This window comes from Diplotaxodon limnothrissa, linkage group LG11 (assembly GCF_057381915.1).
Source record: "Diplotaxodon limnothrissa isolate DT_005_m linkage group LG11, D_limnothrissa_male_GT1.1, whole genome shotgun sequence".
Lineage (NCBI taxonomy): Eukaryota > Metazoa > Chordata > Actinopteri > Cichliformes > Cichlidae > Diplotaxodon > Diplotaxodon limnothrissa.
This window is the reverse complement of record NC_140606.1, coordinates 11381396-11403684: the sequence shown is the minus strand read 5'-3', so window position 1 is coordinate 11403684 and position 22289 is coordinate 11381396. Positions and strand designations below refer to the sequence as shown.

Sequence of the window (22289 nt, the reverse complement as noted above, 5' to 3'; positions counted from 1 at the left end):
TTTGTCTTTTTTTAATTTAACTTTATTTCTCTAAGCCATATGTTGATAAAAAAAAATTTTTTTCCTTTACTCATTCAGAACCTAAACTCCACAGTGTCCAAATTTAATTGAATACTTTTCTGCAAGTTTTTTAAACAAGAAAACAGATCCAATGTGAAATGTGTCATTTTCAGTTTAAAAAATTTCAGCTTTTTCAATCATTTACGCAATAAAAACCTATTAATCTGTAAGGTTCTCCACATTAGTCTGTGGATAAACTAAGTTTACCTTTGACTGGAGAAGCCAGTGCAACCCCATACATCTGAGAGAATTTTCTTCATCCCTGTTCTTCCATGAAAAAAATAACTTTTTTGCATGTGCTGCCAGTTTTTAAATCTCACTAGAGTGATTCACATCTGGGCTTATAATCTTGATCCAATAACACTCTGTTTCTTCTTTTTTATTGTCTCAGTAGATTTGCTAAAGTGCTTAAGGTTGTAATCCTGTTTAAAGGTTCATATGAAGCAGAATTCAGAGCTTAATCAATGATATCAAGCTGCACGGTCGCATCAAACTATCACATTTCCAAAGCTATACTTCACAGTTGATATGAAGCTACTCTGGAGAAGTTTTTCGTAATTTAATTTAAATTTTATGGATTAAACATCCAATAAACTGTGTGCAACTGATCGGTTTTCTTAATTTAAAAGATGAAAGCACTTTTAAAGTTTGATTTTACATTATACTTGGTTAAATATGTCATCACTAGCTGCGGGTTTCAAAGCCGGCGGTGTTGTTTAATGGTTTAGATATTTTATAGATCGCTGTGGTTGAATGTACGTAATTGAAAACACACATATACACACAGGTAGTAAACTTGATTTAATGTTTGGTAGTTTTCAATCTGCATCTTTAATGTCAGGTATTTGGTCTTCAAAAGGATACTCATGAACTTCTTGAATATAAGAAACATGAAAATCTAAAAAAAAAAAATCCCCCCCCAAGAAATCCACATTTAAAACCTTCCATTACACAACAATATTATAGCATTATAGCAAATCCAATATCCTTTAGATTTGGAAAAATATATGCAGCTCAAGTAAATTGTTGGATTGTTCGGATCCATCTTAATGCAACCCAAATCTGTAGCCTCACATTAAATATATAGTTACAGTATGTGGCTAACAAAACATCTTTTAAAAGCCTTCTACTTTTTCATAAATTAGCACCACATCTTCTGGATAAGCACCAACACAGTTATGTTCACAATAATGAAACCACATTTCACTGTGTTGCAAGAACAGAGAAAAAGATTGCAAGACTCACAGAGAAAAAAAAACTATTTTCTATAAGGACCCTTTCTCTATTTAGACAGACGATTTGTCTTCAAAAGGTAGTTTGAAAAAACAAAACAAAAAAACAAGATAGATACACACAGTGGAACATGTTCAATTAAAAATGTTTATAAAAAAGTTATTTCCATATCTCCATATAGTTCAATTGCAAAACAAGAGTTACAATAATTTTTCCTGGGTCTTTTGTCAAACTTGATGCGCACTAGTGGAGAAGACTTGTAGTGCAGTCTTTTCATACAGGGAATAAATGTACCAGGGATAATATAATATACACACTTTTCAACCTTCCAAAGAGGTCATATCTTTAAAAAAAAAAAGGTCAAATTAGAAACAGCAGATCAGAATGATCTGAAAAATACATATAATATATATGATTTTTCTCAGTTGTTTTTTTTTCTTTTTAGCAAATAAATTAGAAAAGCTGAAGAGCCACAGTTCTGATGCGCTGACGAGTTTCTCTTGTCAACACAGAGTCTGAATGGCTGTGTGTGTGTGTGTGTGTGTGTGTGTGTGTGTGTGTGTGTGTGTGTGTGTGTGTGTGTGTGTGGACCAGTGTAGCAGGAGCCACTGGGAGGCACAGGAGGTCACAGGAAGGCAGTTGTTGGGCCCCTGATTGATGATTAAAAACGAGGAGTGTGTAGAGGTTGGGGGGATCGTGTGTTTTTTAGGCTACCTGGCACGCGCTTGAGTCCCCATGGACCCAGTTGCAGATCTGAGCATATTTCAGGGGTGTTATCCTCACTGCCACGTTGTAATCCTGCTGCGTCCCGTCCCCATTAACATCCACCCACTGGTGACCGGAGAAGACTCCAATGATCTTTCTCTTCCACTTCTTCTTGCCTGGTTCTTTGAGGCGGATGTAGACCCCAGAGCCACTGGAGCCAGGTTTGGCATCGCAGTATTGGTACAACAAATCACTGGATTCCTCAGACACGGAGCAGAACCGGTACACCAAGTTACCAGGTCGGTCATCATCGAAGCCGGAGAAGTGGATCCTCCCAGCAGGAAGCTTCTTGACTGAGGAGATCACACCCAGATCCATGTGCTTGACTTTTGAGGATTTCTTCAGCTCCAGAACAGCATAGTCGTAATCCGCAGCCAGTCCACCCGACACGCCTTTGAACCAACCCTTAGGAACCTGGGTCTTTTTGACTCTTGTCCACCTAAATGATGGTTTCTCAGATTCCACGCTTCGCCTATTCCGGTTCTTCCTACTTTTCCCTTTTCCCCTCCCTTTACCGCCATTCTCATCCTTTTCCTGTCCGTCTTCTTGAGCTGTGTCTCCCTTTCTTCTTCTACCTTTTCGTCGTCCTCCTCTCTCTCTGCCTCCTTTCCCTCGCCTGGATTTCTCCTTCAGAATCCCGACACGTAGTTTCTGCACTCCATCTAGATAATCCTTTCCATCATGGATGCAGTGGGCAGCAGTCAGCACATGTTTAGGGGATACCAGAACCCCAGAACAGCCTGTGGACACCTTCACAGAGCTGGAAAACGGATATTTGGTAGAGAACTGCTTATCAGCGATGGTGAAGCGGGTATCTGTGCCATACACCTCTCGTTTGTGGCGAGAGCTAGACGAGGCATTTCTGGACCATGCAGTCATCTCATTGAGACCCTGCACAGAAATGGAAGTAAACGTGCGTGTGCCATTTTCGTAGACTGTCTCGTAAGACAAGAACTGCTCCAAGTCTTCCAGGGAAGGTGAAGGAAGGCGACGCTGGCACTCGATCCCACAAGTCCCACTTAGCTCTGGCTGTGGATGAGCTGAGAAGCTTGGGCTGCTGAGAGGCACAGTACGTCTTTTCCTCACCAGAGGAACTTTCCACTGCGGCCAGGTGTACTCATCATCTACAGCAGCTACAGCCACCACAGCCAGCACTGTCACTGGGACCAGGACACAGAAGGGTATGTGGCCCATTGTTAAGTTGGGCCTGGCTCTGAAAAATAAGAACATATGAGGGAATTATTATTATTATTATTATTATTATTATTATTATTATACTTTCTTTAGCCACACATGATACTAATTGTAGCATTGATGGTTGCTCACTCCACTCTTAAAACTCTATGCTAAAATAGCTCAACATCAGTACATCATTTGCCATATATTTATGGCATAAATATATTTATGGCATAGAGGATATATCCTACTGACTTTGATGACATCCTGCCTTTTCCTTTGTCACCTGCTAGCATTACCACAAGCGTGAACTGTTGGATGGATTCCCATAAATCTTGCCCATTTAATCCTTTGCTAACATCAAAACACCAAAAGAACAATTGCCATAAAACTCTCTGCACATATTCGTGGTCCCAACAGGATGTACACTGCTGACTATGGTGACTCTCTTAGTTTTTCTCTAGCAGACACTCACACCATCGTGAGGGTGACACTTAGCCTCCTAGGACCTGGCGTCCACATATGTGGACATTACATTTTGGGTCATTTAGACCAAAATACTAAATCTTGCTCAACAAGGGCCTGATATCCACTTACGAGGACATTATATTGCAACTGTTCTATCGAAATTTCAAATGAATATCCTCATATGTGGCTCTCATTTTTCTCAGAAACAAAAATTAGACCAAAAAAAATCTGGTAATTCTTTGTTTTTATATTCATCAGGTCCCAATCAGCCCAAATATCAAAGGGAAATTAAAAAATGCATGCCATGTAAGAGTTCGGGTCTTAGGAGGTTAAGGTTGGTGTAATCTTTAGTCATCTGTGTTCCCCAGAGGGTGAACCATAAAGATTCTTGCAATGACAAGTTTTTCATGTGGGACCACAAATTTGTCAACATTTCCCCCTTTTCCTGAAATACACTCAACAAAAATATAAACGCAACACCTTTGTTACTGCTCCCATTCCCCATGGGATGGACGTAGAGACCTAAAATTCATTCCAGATACACAATATAACCATCCCTCCCAAACAGTGGTCACAAATCAGTCCAAATGTGTGGTAGTGGGCACATCTGCCATATTGAGATAATCCATCCCACCTCACAGGTGTGCCACATCAGGATGCTGATCTGACATCATGAGTAGTGCACAGGTGTACCTCAGACTGCCCACAACAAAAGGCCACCCTGGAATGTGCAGTTTCTTGCGCTATTGGGGGTCTGGGGACCCAGAACCGGTCAGTATCTGGTGTGACCACCATTTGCCTCATGCAGTGCAACACATCGTCGCATGGAGTCTATCAGATTGTCAATTGTGGCCTGTGGAATGTTGGTCCACTCCACTTCAATGGCTGTGCGAGGTTGTTGGATATTCGTGGGAACTGGTACACGCTGTCGTATACGCCGGTCAAGCACATCCCGAACATGCTCAATGGGTGACATGTCCGGTGAGTATGCTGGCCATGCAAGAACTGGGACATTCTCAGCTGCCATCTGCCCTGAACAATGTGAACCATGATTCATCCGTGAAGCGCACACCTCTCCAACGTGCCAGACGCCATCGAATGTGAGCATTTGCCCACACAAGTCTGTTACGGCGACGAGCTGGAGTCAGGTCAAGACCCCAATGAGGACGACGGGCATGCAGTTGAGCGTCCCTGAGACGGTTTCTGACAGTTTGTGCAGAAATTGTTTGGTTGTGCAAACCAATTGTTCCAGCAGCTGTCTGGGTGGCTGGTCTCAGACGATCTTGGAGGTGAACCTGCTGGATGTGGAGGTCCTGGGCTGGTGTGGTTACACGAGGTCTGCGGTTGTGAGGCCGGTTGGATGTGCTGCCATATTCTCTGAAACGCCTGTGGAGACGGCTTATGGTTGAGAAATGAACATTCAATGCACGGGCGACAGATCTGGTTGACATTCCTGCTGTCAGCATGCCAATTGCACGCTCCCTCATTGCTTGTGGCATCTGTGGCATTTTGCTGTGAGACAAAACTGCACATTCCAGGGTGGCCTTTTGTTGTGGGCAGTCTGAGGTACACCTGTGCACTACTCATGATGTCAGATCAGCATCCTGATGTGGCACACCTGTGAGGTGGGATGGATTATCTCAATATGGCAGATGTGCCCACTACCACACATTTGGACTGATTTGTGACCACTGTTTGGGAGGGATGGTTATATTGTGTATCTGGAATGAATTTTAGGTCTCTACGTCCATCCCATGGGGAATGGGAGCAGTAACAAAGGTGTTGCGTTTATATTTTTGTTGAGTGTATATAAACATTCACGACATGGACACGCTAAAAAAAAAAAAAAAGAGACCATTAGTCATCCTGATATGACAAATCATAATAATCCTCTAGCTGTAGCCAACAGGTTGTTCCTCTGAGAACTATTGGACAGAATGAATTTTGGTTGGTTCAGACTAAAACACCTCAATATCACGAGATCATTTGCCATGCAATTTTTTTACATGCCATTGTAGTGCATGGAGGACATATTCCACTGACTAGCGATTCCCTGCTAGTCGTCCTGAGCTTCAACTTAAGAAGGCTGAAACCTATTGGATGGTTTCCCATAAATATTAGTGCAGAGATCCATGGTTCCCAGATGCTTAACCATAATGACACTGGCAATGCCTTGGCTTTTCATGTAGGACTACAAACTGTCAAAATTTCCCATTTATTAATTGTAATATCTAAACATCCACAACATGAATTAGCATAACAATTTAAAGTTGGTGGTTCCCCAAATTATGAACCACAATAACTTTGGTCACCCCAAGGTTCATGTTTGTGGTTTTGAAGTGAAATGTCTCAACACTTTTTGTACTGTTTGCCAGGGATTTTTTCCCCCAGACACTAATAATTAAGTATGTTCAGAATATAGGAACACTCTGATTTCCCTGGAATGAAAAGGTCCAATGTTAAGACCCCTGGATCACAATATGCACAGTCCCAATACAGCCACAGGGAGGCAATATAGCCCAAAACATTAGAGATGTCCAACAGACTTGCAGTTCTGCAGCACTACAGTTGGCTGTACAGCAGTGTGACAGCACATCACACTTATGTATTTAAATGCTTGCCAAAAATGGTTGCAAATTGGTGCAGTTTTATTTTTATTAGAAGCAATGGCACTCAGTTTAAAGTAGTCTTGTGCTCCTCAGACATGTCTCTGGAGCTGTTACATTAGCTGTGTGGTTGAAAGATTTATATCCTCTCAATCTTGCTGGAGGCTGCGGGGAGAGAAAAGGATAAGATGAACCCTGATCCTCCGAATGGGCTGAGACATTGGCTTGGAGGTTCGCCACAATGGTTAACCTTCTCTTTCTGTAATGACAGTATCTGGTTTCCTTAGCTGCACTCGACTCTTTGCATGCACACGAATGACATCAAACACTGAGACTGTGCAGTCTGCACACAGCCTGCTGGCTCGTGCTTCTACTGTACGACTGTGACGTTGCCAACAGCCCTGATAAACCTAAAAAGAAAATTACAATTTGTGTGCGTTTTAATAGATTCAGCAGACCGTCACTTCACTGCAGAGCAGTTTCGTCAGCGTGGCTGTGGCGATGAAGTCACACGTATGCAAGGAGAGAGAATGATTTGGCACAAAAGTGCAAATCCAAAAGTTAATTTTAAACAGAAGTCAGGGGTGAAAATATACAGGGTTGAAACTGAGTATGACAGACCAGCTGGAACACAAACCTTTAAGATGGGGCAAGGGAGGTGGGGGGTTCCAAAGACACACTGCCTTTCAATTAGATGCTGATGTGTTGTGAAAAAGGCATGCTGCCTGGTTTGGTACAGTTCCCAGGAGACTCAGCTGAGACAGAGAACCTCACTGGTCAAGGAGTCAACCCTCCAGCTGATAAACTTGTCATTAAGCACACTGTCCTTCAAGTAAGTATAACTGTAGTTGGGACTTTTTGGCTTCAGCTTACCATAAATCTTCTAATAAAACTTACCCATTGGCCATCATTTAGCCACCCTACAACAGACAGCAATAAACTACAAGCCCACAAGAGCTGTAAAACTCTCTCAATAAATGAGAAGACAAAAATGACGTTTAGTTTTGTGTTTAACTTCACACTCTTGCTGCCAGACTCAGACACAAACACACAATCTAGGAGAAAGCCTGCAATTATTCGACAGAGAGTGGAAACTGATATGCTGCCATGGTGGCTCTCGGTCTTAGCAGAAGGCCCTCATTTCAGGCTGTGCCCTCTTCCTCCCTCCATGGAAGAAGTCACAGGAAAGTATCGGGGGCGCCCGGGAGATAAACGTCACCAAGGGGTGGCGCTGTGGCACAATGGTGTATAATGAAATCAGTAAGCGTTAGCATTCACTGAAGCCTTTTTTCTTAATATTAGATCCACTTCTGTCAGTCAGGTGGTAAAGAGATAAAAGATTCAGAAATCTGACAAAAATCTGACATTTTTACTTTGATTAAAAAAATCAAAGTAAAAATGTGAGGCGTGTGTTTTCATTGGCAACACTAAAATGTAAATAAATCTACAATTAAATCCCATATTTAGCACATATTCAGTAATTCCACATCTGCATCACCTGTACGTGGAGAGTAAATTGACAACGTGTCTATTTAAGAATGCACTGAAAGTATTTCAGTGTGCCCTAAGGGAATAACATCGCACAACAATAGTAATTATACTCAAAATTACTGAAGCCCGTGTGTGTGTTTGTGTTTGCACTCTAATCCAATTAAATCAACTTTTAAAACATCAACAGGTCGGAGTAAAACGAAAAGAAAATCTATTAAAAATGTAAATAAGTTTTAAAGAAAGAAAGAAAGAAAGAAAGAAAGAAAGAAAGAAAGAAAGAGACTGAATAAAGTCAGTCATTCCCCGCGTTCCCCATCGGGACACAATAATAATGGGTAAGTGTGCACAATAGCGCTTCCTACCTGCTCGCATTCGATTGATGGATCTGCCAAATCCGCAACGTTATTGTTTGTTTTCCCAGGACCTACACAAATGAACTGGAAAACAAACGGGACTTCACTGCATCCCAGACCTTCTGCTATCAGCAGGGCGATGGCTGCCTTCTCCTCATTGCTCCTTCAAAGAGGCTGAGAGACAAGTCGCTCCGCTCACACTGCACTTGATGCTGAGGAGGGAGGGAGGGAAGGAGGTAGGAAGGGAGGACTGAGGAGGGAGGAAGGGAGGCAAGGGGGGAAAATGTGAAAGGGACTTCTTTTTTTTTCACTTGTGACAAAAGCTGTTCACATATGGGTGGGACCAGACCTTGCGATCTAACTAAAAGGCTGAATCGGGAGTGTCAGTGGTCTATTCACCAGCAAACCCGGTCTGCGTGGAGGAGGTGGAGGAGGGGAAAAATAAAAATGAAACGCACCTCAGTCTGTAGAACTGTGGAGGAATTAATTCAAGCGGTCGCTACAGAGTGTGGGGCGTTTCTGTTGTGGTGCGTGTGAGTCTCCACATCTGCAGCGCTCTTATTCTACAGCGTGAGGTGTAAACGCCACAAAAATATCATAAGCAGCTGCTATTAACATGTTTTTTTCCTTCTTCACCTTAATATATCAAACATATTCACCGATTACCGATATAGTTTTATACTTTTTGACCCTTCAAATCGAATTCTACACCTTTTGATTTAGTGAGGCCACTGTTGTTGTGACTTAGCGCTATATAAATTAAACTGAACAGAGCTGGATAGATTTGTTACCCCTTAAAAGATCCATCTGTTACTTATATTTAAGTTAATTCTGTCCTCTAAGCATCTAATCTTTGAGATTTGAGGTTCCAACTCAGGTATGGGACTCTTATTATCTATCAGTGACTCCATTTATTTACGTTTAAGTACACAAAAAGATACACATATGTGTGCAGAAAGCCATAAAGGTTGACACTTTACTTATATATTTCGTCCATGCTTTTTCTTCCATGTAATTCATGAGGTACTTTGGTAAATATGGATGCTGACGACCTCGCTCTGCTGGTTGACTTGGCAGGCTCGTCTGCTGCCTTCATTATGCAGCAACCCACTCAAATAACTCTGCTTGTTTAGTCTTTGCATTAAACAATCTGGAAACCAAACGGGACAAAATGAGAGGAGGTCTCAACGCCACTGTGACTATATGGTTGAAGTCTCAATGAGCCAAGAAAAATATGTGTGTAATGAGAGGGAGAGAGAGAAAGAGGACGGATTGGAGGGGAGAGTGATGATACGCATGTGGCTCAGGAGGGAGTGCAGGGAGTGCAGCATGCCATTAGGGACAGAGAGTGATCTTTGAGTAAGCTCCGCTGTCACTCACTCTGATGTACAGCAGGAGCTTTCAGTCTTCTTCTACTGGTTATAGAATTACACCTGCTCCTGAAACTGGAAGCAGAGGAGACTTGGGTGGCCCACAACACCTGACAATGTTAATGATCATGATGGGTGTTTGTCTCTGGTGGTGGTGATCACACACGCGTGTACAACTACAAAGCCTGATGTTTTCCAAGCAGGATGCACAGCAATAGTTGTATTAACCATGCCCGTGGTATCTGGGTGTGGTCCTCACTTCTCTTTCAGACTCCGTAGCTACATTTTGAGAGAAGTCAAGTCAAGTTTATTTATAAAGCACATTTAAAAACAACCGAGGCTGACCAAAGTGCTGTACAATAAAATACAAATATAAAAATACAATAAAACACAAGTACATAAAACACCTCACTGATAAAACAATAAATTAAAACAATAAGTTAAACCTTGCTAAAAGCCAATGAGAAGAGGTGAGTTTTAAGAGCAGTTTTAAAAGTTCCAAGGCTTGTGGAGAATCTGATGTGAGGAGGTAAACTGTTCCACAGTCTGGGTGCAGCCACAGCAAAAGCCCTCTCTCCCCTAGTCTTTAGTCTGTACCTGGGAACATCTAAAAGCATCAGGTCTGCTGACCTCAAAGATCTCCTGGGGCGGTAAATGCTAAGAAGCTCTGCCAGGTAAGGAGGTGCAGTACCGTTAAGAACCTTAAAAACCAGCAGTAAAATTTTAAAATCAATCCTAAAAGCAACTGGGAGCCAGTGGAGAGAGCAGAGGACCGGAGTGATGTGGTCTCTCTTTTTGGAACCGAGAAGAGATTGATCCACTGGCCAGTGACTCCTACAGTTCCACAATGATTTTGCATAGTCATGCTCACGCCCAGCATATTAAGTTAAGCAGAAGGCTGCACAGACAGTGGAAAAACATAGTGCATGTGACATCACTCAAGAGGAACTTTTCTTTTAACGGTTAAGTTGGGTTACCGCTCATCATCTCTCTCAGATCACTGAAGCCACAGTATGTAAATCATTTTGGTAATTAGCTGGGAGGAGCAGTAAAATGAGACATGAAAAAAGGAAGAATTTGGATTTTGAGAAAAAAATAGTACAAAAAAAAATGAATCAGAGAATTCTTGTGCTCATGAAGGATACTGTCAGTTTCTATAAATCTTGTATGTTGATGGTTATTCTGTGTCTCTCTCTATTTTAACCTTATCAAGGGTGTTCCCGGTGACCCTGGTTTGGCAAGTGGTGGATGAATGAATGGATGGAAAATTTTATTTGTTCACATTTGCATCCTTTAATCTGCTTTAATCAGCCTACAAATTGAAAATTTGTATTATAAAAAGAGAGTAAGACCGATGCAATGGGACTGCATGGCTGTGCAGCCGATGCCTCTGAGTGTCAGTTTTCTCAGCATCGTCTCACATACCAAAGACGTGCACGTTAAGTGATTCTAAATGGGTTTAGAGTTTGATCATGGTCTGATTTCTGGCCGGGCACCCTGCTCAGGATTTTATCCATTGTCAGCTTGGATAGGCTCCAGCCCCTCACTACCCTGTCCAGGATAAGACAAGGTATAGTTAATAAATGTGAAATACATGAAACACAGGAATTTTGAACCCCAAACTGATCATCCGCAACACAGCATACAGTTAAAACGTGACAGGCTGTCAGAAGGCTCAAAGGTTGAATGGTCAGAAAAGTGACTTTGCACTCTCACCCACCGACCTGCCCCAAAGTGCATCTCAACACAAACTGTTTCTAAAATTAGTCACAGGCAAATATTTATGTGTCAGTCCACACAGAGTCTGGTTGAATGGTCAAGGTGAAATGTGGTTGACTCTTTAGTAACTAAAAGTGGCTGGCAGCAGTTTCCACTGGGTGTTGTGGAAGTAAAGTTCAGCTATGGCAAAATGCTTTTCGGTATCAGATGTGATGTAAATGTGGGCTTACAATAGCAAAGTGTGCACACTGCACAAATATTTGCTCAACTCATATTTCAAACAACCATCCTTGCTTGCATGAGGCAGATGTTAGTACAGGTGCAAATGTTAAACTATAATGCTTCTTTTTTTTTCCTTATGAGGCTTGTTCATGTAAGTGGCCCCACTTCGTCAAACTGGACAAACTTGTAATGAACTGCTTCTCTCAGACTGATGATTCAATTCAGGTTTATTTATATAGCTGCAAATTAGAAAAACAGTCACCTCAGGGTGCTTTATATTGTGAGGTAAACACCCTACTGTATTCTGGAGAAAAATCCCAAGAATCAAACAACCCCCTATAAGCAAGCGCTTTGTGATGGTGGGAAGGCAAAACTCCCTTTTAGCAGGAAGAACGAGGCTCGTCTGCTCAGGCTGGTTGGGGGTTGAGGGGAAAGACAAGAAGAGAAAAGAAAAGGAAAAAAATGAAGAGGGAGAAAGGTCAAAACACAGACTAAAGGAGAGAAAGGACAAATATAATGACATGCTGCAATGGTGTATAAACATGTGGGAGTGAAAAGAGGTGAGTGGAGACTAAGTGCTCAGTGCCTGACAGTGCATCCACGTGAAGTCACGCAGCAGTCTGAGCCAATAGCAGTGTAACTAAGGGATGGTTTGAGGTCACCTGATCCAGCTCTAACTATAAGCTTTATCAAAAAAGAAAGTTTTAAGCCTAATCTTAAAAGTAAAGAGGCTTTCTCTCTGTAGAATCCAAACTGGGAGCTGGTTCCACAGTAGAGACGTTTGATAACAGAAGACTCTGCTACTTTTAAATACCCTAGGAGCCACAAGTAAGCCTGCAGACTGAGAGTGATGTGCTCTATTGGGCTCACACAGTACTATAAGGTCTTTAAGATAAGATGGAGCCTCATTATTTATGTAGTTTTTTCTTTTGAGATTGCCTAAGGAAAGCATATATTAAGTAAAAAGTGCTTGACCTAGCACAGAGCCCTGTGGTACTCTCTGACCAACTTTCATGTGTGAAGAAGACGCATCATTTACATGAACAAACTGGAGTCTATCAGATAGGTATGATTCAAAGAATTGCACTGCATTTCCTTTGATAGTAACAGTGTGTTCTGCTCTCTGCAGTAATATGATCAGCAGCACTGAATACTGCAATGAGATTCAACAGGACAAGCACACAGATGAGTCTACCATCAGAGGCCATAGGAAGGTTATTCCTAAGCTTTACCAATGCTGTTTCTGTGCTATGATGAAACCGTATTGAAACACATCAAGTAGGCAATTCATCTACACATGATCATTCAGCTGTTTTAAAACAGCTCTTTCAAGAGTTTTTGAAATAAGTGGAAGGTTGGAAATTGGCCTATAATTAGCTAAGACAGCCGGACCAGGTTTTCATATCTGACTACAGAATATTAGAGTTTACAGCAAATTAGAGCGCTGTGCCCTTTGCCCCACAAAATGAAACCTATCTGTTCATGAATTTGCTTGTGGATTATGTTAGCAGCAGAAAAGCTAGTGAAAGCCACGGTTTCTAAAGAACTCCTCCTAGGTGCCACTTAAGAACAAATCTGTTTGTAGAACTGCATCTTGCATAATTATAATTGTGTATTTGGGAGGCCGCTCAACACCATAACAAACTGGGACCGCTGTTATTGTAATCTGAACACAGGAAGACAAAGACACACAGAAAATGTTCCTGTTTTCAGTAAAAGTCAAGGTCAAAGGTCAAAGAAGATCAAGGAAAAACACTCACACACACAGAGAGAGAGTTAGAGCTTTATGTACCCTGTTCTGTATCTTCCAAACAGAAAAGCAGGGAGTGATATTCCTGGTCAGGGCTGCACTGTGGGGACAGAGGTTCTTTTGTGTTGTGTGTCACACCCTGACAGGAAGTACTCTCTTTGCACTTGGACTACTAGATGGGTTCTTAGTGGTGTGCCTGAGCGCTCAGGATCAGACATTACAAACCTCTGCAGCAGTAAACCAGTATATGGGTGCGGTTCTTAAAGTTGTACACAAAGTTTTGTGGAGACATTCCTTCTTATTGACTTTGATCCCTGAGCAAATATTTACCTTTATTCATACACAGTAATTTAAGAGACTGCCAGTGATTTCCTGCTCTTAGTGACTTATTGTCTTGAAGAGATAAAACAAAAGCAGCACAAAGATTTGTTTCCTGTCCAAACAAAGCAGTCTGAAAGCTTGAAATGCTGGAAACTGCAGTTCCTCCAGTGGCCACTTGAGGCTGGATCCAAAATTGGGTAAATCCTCATAGACTCCCATGTTAACATACCAAGCTTCAGTGTTGAAATGAAAACATTAGCAGTCTGATGTATAAAACTATTTTTGCCCTTCATAAAAATCTGCAGGATGACCTATCACCTGTTTGCATTGTCTTAAAGCTTAAGGTTTGGCTGTCTTGATTGACAGGTTAATGCAAGTTAGCCCTGTCTGGCCTCCAGTTTTTTTCATTGAATAATAATTTTTGCCATAGTTTTAACCAACAGCAAGATAATGGTAACTAAAAAGTATGATGAGAGACGCTTTTGTCAGTGAATAAAAACGAGATAAAAAATATTCTGAAGAGACGAGAGCCAATCAGAACAAATTAAGTTGTGTAGAGAGGCGGGACGAGTTTGGAAGCGTTCCAGTCAAAAGTAATTTCTTGTCAGTAAGGAGAGACACGCACATTTGATCATTTATTTATTGAATAATTTGGGAAACAGTACAAGTAGTTCCCTGTTTCTCAAGAAAATGCAACAAAATATCAAGGCTCGGGAGGAAGACAAGAGTAGACATATTTTGCATGGATGCCAATGAAAATAAGACTTTGTAAACCGCGTGGAGCAACTCTCACCTGTAACAACACAACTAACTTTCATACTTTGTATGAGTGCATCAATTTTAGATTTTAACCTTATAATGATTAGCTGACTAAAACTAGACTAAAATTAAAAGAATTTTGATGACTAAATTTTGACTAAAACTAAATGACTGAATCAAAATTTGATGTCAATATTTACACTGCTGCCCCGAACTGAACCCAATTTGTATTGACAACTTTTGCAGCATTTACTCAGAGTTTATAGATACAGTTTGCTAACCAAGCTTGCTAGCATTAGCCGACAAATCCTCACCTCACCCTTTCATCTAAATATGTATCTTCTGGTTCCGGAAAAGACAGCGGATGTGGCCAAAATGCCAACACTGAAGATTCAAAATGTGGACTCCAGAAACCAGTGAGCAGAGATGAGAAGTAATGAAATACTAATACTTTGTTACTATACTTAAGTAGAATTTTCAGGTATCTGTACTTTTTTCTGACAACTTTTTACTTTTACTTCTTACATTTTCACACATTTTTAAAACAGGCGTGTTACTTTAGATTTGACAGTATCATTTATAGCGTTTATACCACGGGTTTAAAATTGGGGCCGATTGTAGGAGCCAGTGCAGGTGTCCGTAAGTTGCGGCTGCGGTACTTTAGAATCTAGCCAGTGCTACCCAAGATGAGGAAGCATAAAGGGAGTGACGTTCTTTTAAGTGTCATGTTTTTTCAAATGCGGCTTTCCATCAGCTCAGCAAACATCAGCAAACACGGAAAATGTTCGTGTTTGCTGATGTTTGCTAGCTTAAAATTCATTTTGAGGGAGATGGAGAAAGATAAGAAAGACCAGAGAGGAAGAAGAGAGGTTAGATTTAAAGGTAAGGACTGCGCAGTGACACTTGATAAAGTTTACATGTGATGTCATCATTTTAATTACATATTGGATTTGAATATGATGTGTTTTGATAAATTAGATATTTTCATATTGTGAAACTTCCTGCAAAACAAACTAAGCTAACCTAATTTTGTGTTATTCAAATGTTTAATGAAAATATCGCTTTGTCCAGGATAGACACAGTTTGCAGTACTGTGGTGGATTTGCAGTAAAGCACTGTGTTGCACAGTGGCTGTGGTACTCATGGTCAGAGTTAGGTTACATCAGGTGTAGCAGCAATGAATCTGCATTTCAGCTTGATGCTAAGATTCAGTCCCTTAATTCCAATTGATATCAAGTCCATACTGCTGAGTACAAAGATAGTATAAACAGTATAGTGCCAGTGTAGGAGATAGAAAAAAAAAGCCAAGATAGCTTGTGAAGCATTTGATAACATCTTGTTGAATTCAGTTGTGTAAATCCACAAAGAGCAACAGGTCACCATTAGAAATTATTGTTACTGAATTGTGATTCTTTTCCCTAAGCTGAGCCACTATGACAGATCTTTAGGTTCCCCCACCTTCTAAATCCCACTGACTCATGTACTAATATTGCTTTATTATTATATTAATCCAGCCTGTACTTTTTCACTTTTACTTAAGTAAAGAAAGTCTGTACTTCTGCCAGTGAGTGATGCACATTGGCTTCCTCCATATTTCACAGAGAACTTTGTTGCCCTTTTTGCTGTATATAGCGGCACACATTAAAGGTGCCCTACTCCTCCACGTAAACCACACTAATAAACAAACTCACTGACCCACAGTTCACTTCCACAGCTTTTATTTTGACAACTGAACGCCCTTTTAGCACTGCAGCAGAGTAAACAGACCACCATTGATCTGATAGGGTTCGCTGCCTGACTGACTGCCTCTCTCTCTCTTTCACACACACATGAAAACGCTAATACTGTATACATGTAACAGGTCAGTTAGTCAAAGGTCTCTCTTAGATCTCCATTCAGTTTATAACCTTTTTAATAGTAAATATTTGGATAAATGGTCAGCCCGCTTTCAGAGTCCAGACTGTACACGTTGAAAGGCTCAGTGCAGTCGCACGTGCTCCTTTAAATATCGTGCAAATGAACAGGCAGCTGCAGTTTTACTGCAAACTTGTGAAGGCAGGTCACATACTATACAGCTCACTCTTTCATATTGTTGTCACAAAAGAATTTGTAATGCTATTTTTCAGCGAGTCTGGAAGTCTTTGCTCATTTTATTGTTTTCACAAATATCATCGATTCTTTTACTCTTGGTCTAATGCCAGGGTACTGATTTTGTGAGCTGTAATGGATGCTGTAAAGAAGAAGAAGAAGACAAATCACAAAGAACATGAATGTTTGCACCAGACTGTGTGACAAACTGTGTTTTGTTTGCACCAAGAACCACAACCTGTCAACCTGACGATGGCATGAGAGGAAGTCAGGGCAAAACAAGAACCGCTGCCAATGATCTTTGTATCGCATTTCTTTTTGGTTCGTCCGGTTTGCGTTGAGTGATTTTTCAGAATGACAGATTGGTTTTGCCTCTGTTAGTCTGCCCAGTTCCCAGATTGACAACAAAACCGCACTAATTTTTTTCTCAAAGACATTAAGGACATTTAGATCTGCAGTCTTGTCATTAGCATCTGTGCCAGGAGTGTTGCTGTGTGTGGCCTCACATTTGTACTGACTGCTCATAATCTGTTCCTGCAGAAAGAAAAAAAGAAGAAGAAAAAAGTCCATGGCATGCCTGAAACATCCAATTTGAATGTCCTTAATCCCCTCTCCACTGAAAAAAAAATCAAATGTGCCCTGAGAGCTCCTTTTGCTTTTTGCATAGTATTTGGACACTTGAGGTTTCCAGCTGTGACTGATGATCTTGTAATTTGTGCTCCTGTGCAGTCATGGTTAGTTCGTCAGCCCCAAAGAGCATGAACAGAATCGCATTTAAGGTTCCAAGTCTCCTTTGAAAAGGGCAACCAAAAATAGGGCGGTGCTTTTACTGACCTCTCTTGCACGGTTACCTCACAGAGATGATGGACTTTCAGCCCCTTCAGACAGGCAAGTTTAAGAAAACTTCTTTAGAAATGACTTCAGTCCTTATCCACGGTGTCAATACACAGAGTACAGCTGAGAAATCTGAACTCACAAAGAGGAAGTAAAACAAATACAAACAGAAACCTTATCTCCTATTGTTATAGCGTGTATGAAAAACGTGGAGTAGGCTTTATAGTTTTCACAAAATGTTGGCTTGAAATCACTCACCTACACTGTGCAATAACCTTGACAGCAAACATATATTTTGCAGATTATAGTGCATCACCAGTGAAGATTATTTGGCAGCACGGGGGAAAATGGAACCAACAATTCATGCTTGTTGTTGAGCTGAGGGTAACAGATCTGTGACGCGTCCCGCTCGGATGAAGCTGTTTAGACATGCAGAGACAAACAAGGCGAGATGTGAAGTTTATCTCTGACAGACCTCTTGTTAAGAGAAGAGATTTGGACTGAGGAGGTGTTTTCATTTCCCAACACACTGCCAGAGATTGAGACATTTGAGAGGCAGGAGAAAACAGGCAGAAAAAGGTATTTGTGTTGCAGATTGGGGCTATTATTATTCAGAAGGACCGATCTGATCAAAGAAGGACCCATTCATAGCTTCGGATGTGAAAGTGTGCTGGTAAAGTCTACCTAACAACTAAAATAAACTGGAGTGTTTTTTGTCATTGAATACATTGCTGTGGCATGCAATGTTTAAAGAAGACAGACTCTCACAAAGGGAAGGTTTAGAGTGTTAACACTGTCATTTTTCAAAATTTTAAAAGCCATTGTTATTCCTCTGAGTAGTTGCTTAGCACAAATGAAGACAATCAGTCTTTGCCACCAGTGCAGGACAAGGCTATGAGAAGATAGGAAAGCAATTTTAGTCGAAATAACTGTTACCAGGGAAAGATGAAGGAACATCTGGAAGTCCAAGGAAATTTTTCCTGACAACAGCTTGGTAGATTTTCTAGAAAGGGGAATCAAACCCCTTTTTGATTGCAAAGCACCTTCTGGACGATTTAGTAGCCCTTTAAATGATGGTGCATTAATCTGCTGTGCAGCCACACCTGCACAAATATGATGCTCATGGAAGAGTGACCAGTACACAGCTTTTCCTGTATCCTTAGACATTTGCATCTTAAAGAGACAGTTGTATATTGAAAAGTTCTTTTCATTGTTGAAGTTAGAATAGGACATTTTTAGTTACGGTGAGCAAAGGTATGAAAACTTCTATGGAACACTTCTAACTGTTTGGCAGAGGATGGGTTTATAGAAGCCAGTATAATTCGGGATATTTGAAGAGAAGAAGTAAATTGGATCAATTCTGTAATCCAATATCATGTAATTAAAAAAAAAAAAAGAGGGTTAAAAATGAAAAGAGGTTTTACAGCAACATAATGATCCTAAAACAACTCAAAAGCCTACATCGCATGATCCCAGAAGGCACAGTCTGGCTTTACACGGTCAAGTAAAATATGCATGTTTATATTTATCCCTCTTTAAAATTTACTCAACCAATGATGCCCAGAATTTCCATGTCACTGTATATGCACTTTTTAAAACACTTTATAAAAAGTGCAAACGGGATCTTGTTTCCATCCAAGGAGTCAGACTTTCTTGTAATCTTTTGAAGTTGAGAAATGTTTCTGAGGACTACTTAAAGAAATTAAAAGAAAGCTTGCCTAAGACAGTTCAATATGTGTTGAAGAATAAAGCTGATGTTACAAAATATTGACTTTCAAGCTTGTTAGAATTCTACAAACTCAAAGGAAGGGGTTGTTGAAGTCTTTTGCACATTACTGTAAATATGCAATGATATGCAAATACCTTCAGAGTAAGAAAGAAAATAGGGGAATTAGAAAAGATTTTTTATGTTGATGGAAGGAGACTCCGACATTATGCAGGAACAAAAAGGTTATATAAACACACCGTGTGAGTAGTGTAATGCACTAATCTCTGCTGTCTTTCCTGGAGAATAAAGGGGGTTTTGTTGAAATGCATGATGGATCTTTGGATCATTCTGTCCAATCCCATTTAGCAGTTTGACTCTTGAGCTGGAGTTTCATTTGCTTCTGTTCACTTGTTTATGAGAAACATTGGCCTCGCTTCTGCATGCCTGTTTTAAATCCTGCAGTCACACTGAGTTCAATAGTACTCCTCGTTGTATTAGTGTGAAATGATCAGGACCCACACAGCAATCGAGTGTCAATCTGAGTGCCTTTATTTTTAAGTACAGTGTTTCCTAGCGCTTCTGCACGGTACATGTTCAACTGGGAAGCCAGCTTTCCAGCTCCTTCCCACACCACACACACTCTGACTCCAGACACTAAAAAGGGCAGAGTTCATTTGTTGTAATCCCTCTTACCTGTCCCCTCTGTCCTCCCCGCACAGCCCTATGAGCTTACCATACCCCCCTCCATTGCAGCAGAACCAAAGACCACACCCTTGCCACAGTCAGTAAAGTCATTATTAAGGAGGCAAAACCCTATTCACATGTTCCTGCATGCAAACACACACACATACAGACAGAAACACACAGAGAGAGCCAGAGTGTGCCAGAAACAGTCTCTGTTTAGCAGTGGTTTGTTAGAAATTGTAAAATGCAATAATCTAAATTTTCAGCAGAAAATGTTCTCACCCTGCAAGACATTTTTATTTCAACTTCTTAAACAAACACACAAGGCACAGCATCAGGTTAAGCTGTTATAAAAAAAGGAAGTCGTTACAGGGTTTAAAAAGTAAAGCATATGCAAAAGTGCAATACTACTTAGTTCTGCCTGCCAAAATCCAAAAAAGGAAATAAAATAAGGAACAAGTCACCTACTTGTTAGATAACTAAATGTTGCATTTAAAAATGCATGTAAATGGATATTAAAACGAAATGTAGGTATTAATAAATCAATATGTTGTGAATAAAAAATTATTATTATTTTTATCTCTGTATCTAATTTGCAACTGTATCCATTGAGTTGTCTATTGTTTGTAATATTTGTGTGCTTTCCAATTTATGTATTTTTTATTTATCAAATTGTCGTTTTAAATCCATACATTTTTTAGTTTGTTTTCTTATAGACATTAAACATTTGGAGTAGCAAGTGATCAAATTAGCATCTGATATGGGTGATAGCAAGCATGCTAAGTAGCATTTACACTCATTGGCCACTTTGTTAGGTACACCTATTCAATTGCTTGTTTTATGCAAATATCTAATAAGCCATTCACATTGCAGCATCTCAATGCACATGGTCAAGGCGACCTGCTTGAGGTTAAACTGAGCATGAACATAAAGGACAACAGTAATATAAGTGAATCTGGTTGGTTGTTCTTGGCAAATGGGCTGGTCTGAGTACTTCAGAAACTGCAGATCACACAACCATCTCTAGGGCTTAGAGAGAATAGCCTGAAAGGACAGAAAATATCCAGTGAGCAGTGTTTCACTGAGAGAAAATGCCTTGCAGATGCCAGAGGTAAGGGTAGAATAGCCAGACTTCTTTGAGCTGAGAGAGACAGCAATAACTCAAATAACCACTTGTTACAACATACGTACGTAGAAGGTCACCTCTGAATGTGTAAGATGTCAAACAATGCCAACCCTGCAGCAAAAGACCACACTGGGTGCCACTTCCGTCAGCTATGAACAGGAAACTGAAGCTACAATTCACACAGACTCAGCAAAAGTGGACAATAGAAGATGATGTTGGATTTATGTTTTCTGGTCTGATGAGTCTCGATTCCTGTTGTGACATTTGGAAGTGTAAAAAACAGGAAAGCATTGATTCATCCTGAGACACATTCATAGAGTATGTTATCTGTAAGGCTCAGTAATATGTTCCTCAGGATCTGTTCAGGGCCAACTTGAAACGGAATGATGTATTAAGATCAACTCCTTCTTGAAGTATATGCATGTCCCTTCAGCCCTTTCTAATAATACAAAACAGAAAGGCTGCAGCTTAAAGCTCTCTCTTTTTCCACATCCCCAAAAATCCATGGAACCAAACAGTGGGTCATTATGAAGCGTGATCAGTGAAAGGGCCCATTGATTTGCGGGATTGGGGGAAGGTCATGTATGGACTCAAAGGAGAGGGAGTAGAAGCGAAGGAAAGCAGTCATGTATGTATGTAGCATACTTGGAAGTGCAGCGTCCCTCGGGAACCCCTTGAAAGCATCCACCCATTTCCTCTGCTGTTGCTGAAGGTGCGCAGCAGGCCCGACGCCTCTGAGCTGTTCTGTTCAGAGTCCAAACAACAACAGTTATAGCTTATTAAACGTACCTCAAAGGAGGAAATGTGGTTCTTGTTCAGACTTTCCTCTAAAATGTTGGCATTTTTAAAAAAGCGGAATGGCTTCTGGGAGTTATGGAACGGTTAATTATGGGAAAAGTTGTTCTTCATGTTAAAAAAACCACACAAAGGTCATTGTAGGTAGAGTTAATTGGCCCAGGCCTCTAAATATTCAAAGAGGAGAGAAAGGTCAACATGATTTTGAGGCCTCACACAACGGACTAACATTTTCACCTGAAGCTCTCATGTCGCCTTGCACTTTGACCTTTGCATTTTTCATCTGTTGGCTAAAGCGATCCCTTGTTTTAATATGTTCAGTGATCCATTTCTCATTTTTAGAAGTTGTGTCTTTTAACATCGATATCAATTTTGAGCATTTTTACACAGTCTCTTCTTAAAAGGATTCATGAAAGGTCACACCCACTGAATTTTGCTGCTCAATAAAAATCTAATACACCTAACTAAAATGAAATGTACTGACAGTTTTGTTGACAAAAACAAGATTTTAAAAAATTATGAAAATATTCTTGAGAGATGAGATCCAATCAGACCTAATGAAGCTGTGTAGAAAGGCGGGACAAGTTTGGAAGTGATCCAATCAGAAGTAAACTCCTTGCGTGGTAAGTTTAGGTTAGACACACACATTTGATCTGCTCTTACCACTCCTCTTTAAAAAGGAGAAAAATAATCATGGGTGAAAAATAATCATCTTCAGCATATGGAAATCTGAGAGAAAACTACACTTCTGCCTTTTTTAG

The 22289-nt window shown here is 40.6% G+C and overlaps 1 protein-coding gene across 1 annotated transcript; it reads right to left on the bottom strand.

Moving 5' to 3' along the window:
- Window positions 1-1877: 1877 nt before the first annotated feature.
- On the bottom strand, window positions 1878-8317 carry prss35 (serine protease 35). Its single transcript, XM_085365096.1, has 2 exons — window positions 8162-8317; window positions 1878-3271 (listed from the first exon to the last, which is right to left on the bottom strand). Exon 2 carries the CDS (start codon window positions 3250-3252, stop codon window positions 1999-2001), a length of 1254 nt encoding a protein of 417 aa, XP_085221222.1. The 5' UTR covers window positions 3253-3271; window positions 8162-8317; the 3' UTR covers window positions 1878-1998.
- Between the last annotated feature and the right edge of the window lie 13972 nt (window positions 8318-22289).

Excerpts from the sequence above, each read along its gene's own strand:
- prss35 (XM_085365096.1), bottom strand. The coding sequence starts at position 3,252 with ATGGGCCACATACCCTTCTGTGTCCTGGTCCCAGTGACAGTGCTGGCT.